Source organism: Phaethon lepturus, unplaced genomic scaffold (assembly GCF_000687285.1).
Source record: "Phaethon lepturus isolate BGI_N335 unplaced genomic scaffold, ASM68728v1 scaffold32525, whole genome shotgun sequence".
Taxonomy (NCBI): domain Eukaryota; kingdom Metazoa; phylum Chordata; class Aves; order Phaethontiformes; family Phaethontidae; genus Phaethon; species Phaethon lepturus.
The window spans coordinates 4072-5872 of record NW_010541781.1 but is presented as its reverse complement, the minus strand read 5'-3'; the positions used below and the strand labels follow the sequence as shown (position 1 = coordinate 5872).

Genomic DNA, 1801 nt, shown 5'->3' with positions numbered 1-1801 from the left:
GCAAGGCCCCTCTCCCCGCGGCCTGCGCTTCTCTCTGTCCTTCCCTTACCGGCTTTCACCCGCCACCATGTCGGTCAATCCCATGGCCTACGAAGCGCAGTTCTTCGGCTTCACGCCCCAGACGTGCATGCTGCGCATCTACATCGCGTTCCAGGACTACCTCTTCGAAATGATGCTGGTGGTTGAGAGCGTAATCCTGAAGAAGCTGGACGGGTTTCCCAACTGTAAGGTCAGCCACTTCCAAATCCGCAAGAGCACGGAGAAGTTTCTTCTCTTCATGAAGCAGCACTTTGACAAACTCTTCAGTAAAATGGAAGAGGTGCTTCTGCAGCTGGTGTTAAACATCCCGAAGAACGTGCTCCTTCCCGAGGACAAGGTCCACGAGCAGTACCCTTACAGCAAAGAACAGTTCCAGGCGCTTCAGGATGAGATCCATCAGCTGCAGCAGCAGTACAGGGCTGAGGCGGCCGCTGGGCAGGCACTGCGAGCCGAACTGGAGGAACAGAAGGCTGTTCGGGCAGAGCTTGAGAAGATTTTGCAATGGTTTGATGGGCTTGAGAATATCTGTAGGGAGCATGGGACCAGCAACTTCAAAGAAAGCTTTGCATTCTTGACACAGAACTCTAAGAAACTGCAAGATGTGCTGAAAGATGTTGAAAAGAAAAGCAAAAAAATAAAGAAGCATGATCAGTTATTGTAATGGAAATTCTGAAAAGGCAACAGAAGTAATTTAGACAGCTTGCTTAAAATGATAGGGGCTTATCTTTCCAAAAGCTTCTCCCCTAATCCCTTACTCCTCTAATCCTGCCAGGATCTAGACTAAAAGCTGTTGAACTGTGACAGTTTGCACTTGTTTAGCACCTCCCTAGGGAAGTAGGGAGAGAAAAAAACCTTGTTTTTTCTGTGAAATGTAACTCTGAAAGTGGTAATTGGGAATAAATTTTGGGTTGGATAACCTCACTGTGAAGGTACCTTCCTGACCTTATGAACATTAACTTTGAGCACAATATATCATTTGTTTATTTTGATTATTTAAGAAAAAAACCCATACAAAACTGCCTGTAAGAATGTGTAAGTGAATTTCCAGCCTGATACCAGTTCAGGTAACAGAGTCGATGTTTTTGTTGGTGAGGGCATCGGGACTTTGTACCGGTTTCCCGAAGGACCTGTATTGCGCAGGCACTGTCTCGTTAAGGCTAAGGTGCCGTTCGCTGTGGGTTTTTTTAAAAGCCAACAACAACCAGACTAACTATGGAATTCCATAGAGAAGAGTGAGACAGTGACACTGTCGTCAAGGCTCCGATGAAAAATAGATCTATTTGCATCAATACTGAATTTCAACCCGATTTCAGAAATTTCAGGGTTACTTACCACTCCACATATGTTTGCAAAGAGGGAGCTTATGTTTTCTTTAAGCAAGGACAGCGTGCTGCTCTGTAGACGGAGATAGAGAAGCCACTGGAGGAAACAAGCAACTTGATCACTCTGTCCTGCTTTAGCTTACGTTGCTTTATATAGATTGGTTGGTTTGTTTGTTTTTATATTTGTTGTCCAGTGTCCTTTTTCTACTGAATAGCGAAGTTCATTTTATTCATGTTTAGTCAGATTTTCCTGTACAAATGTTGTGAAGACTGACTGATATGCTTGAGTTCTTTGAAGTCACTTAATTAAGCTCATTCTATCTGTACTTGGTTCAAAATACGATACAGTCTGTGTGTACGTTTCCGTTGGCCTCAGCAGGTTTTGAATCTCCTGTACAGACGTATCATGAAATGGCAATAAGAGTTTCTACTTTACTAGC

The 1801-nt window shown here is 44.0% G+C and overlaps 1 protein-coding gene across 1 annotated transcript; it reads left to right on the top strand.

The window, feature by feature from the left end:
- The first annotated feature begins 67 nt into the window (after window positions 1–67).
- MIS12 (MIS12 kinetochore complex component) lies at window positions 68–700 on the top strand. The gene has a single exon (XM_010287830.1). The coding sequence runs from the start codon at window positions 68–70 to the stop codon at window positions 698–700; it is 633 nt and encodes a 210-aa protein (XP_010286132.1).
- Window positions 701–1801: the final 1101 nt, after the last annotated feature.

Bases quoted from the DNA above. Each gene is read 5' to 3' on its own strand.
- MIS12 (XM_010287830.1), top strand. From the start codon at position 68: ATGTCGGTCAATCCCATGGCCTACGAAGCGCAGTTCTTCGGCTTCACG.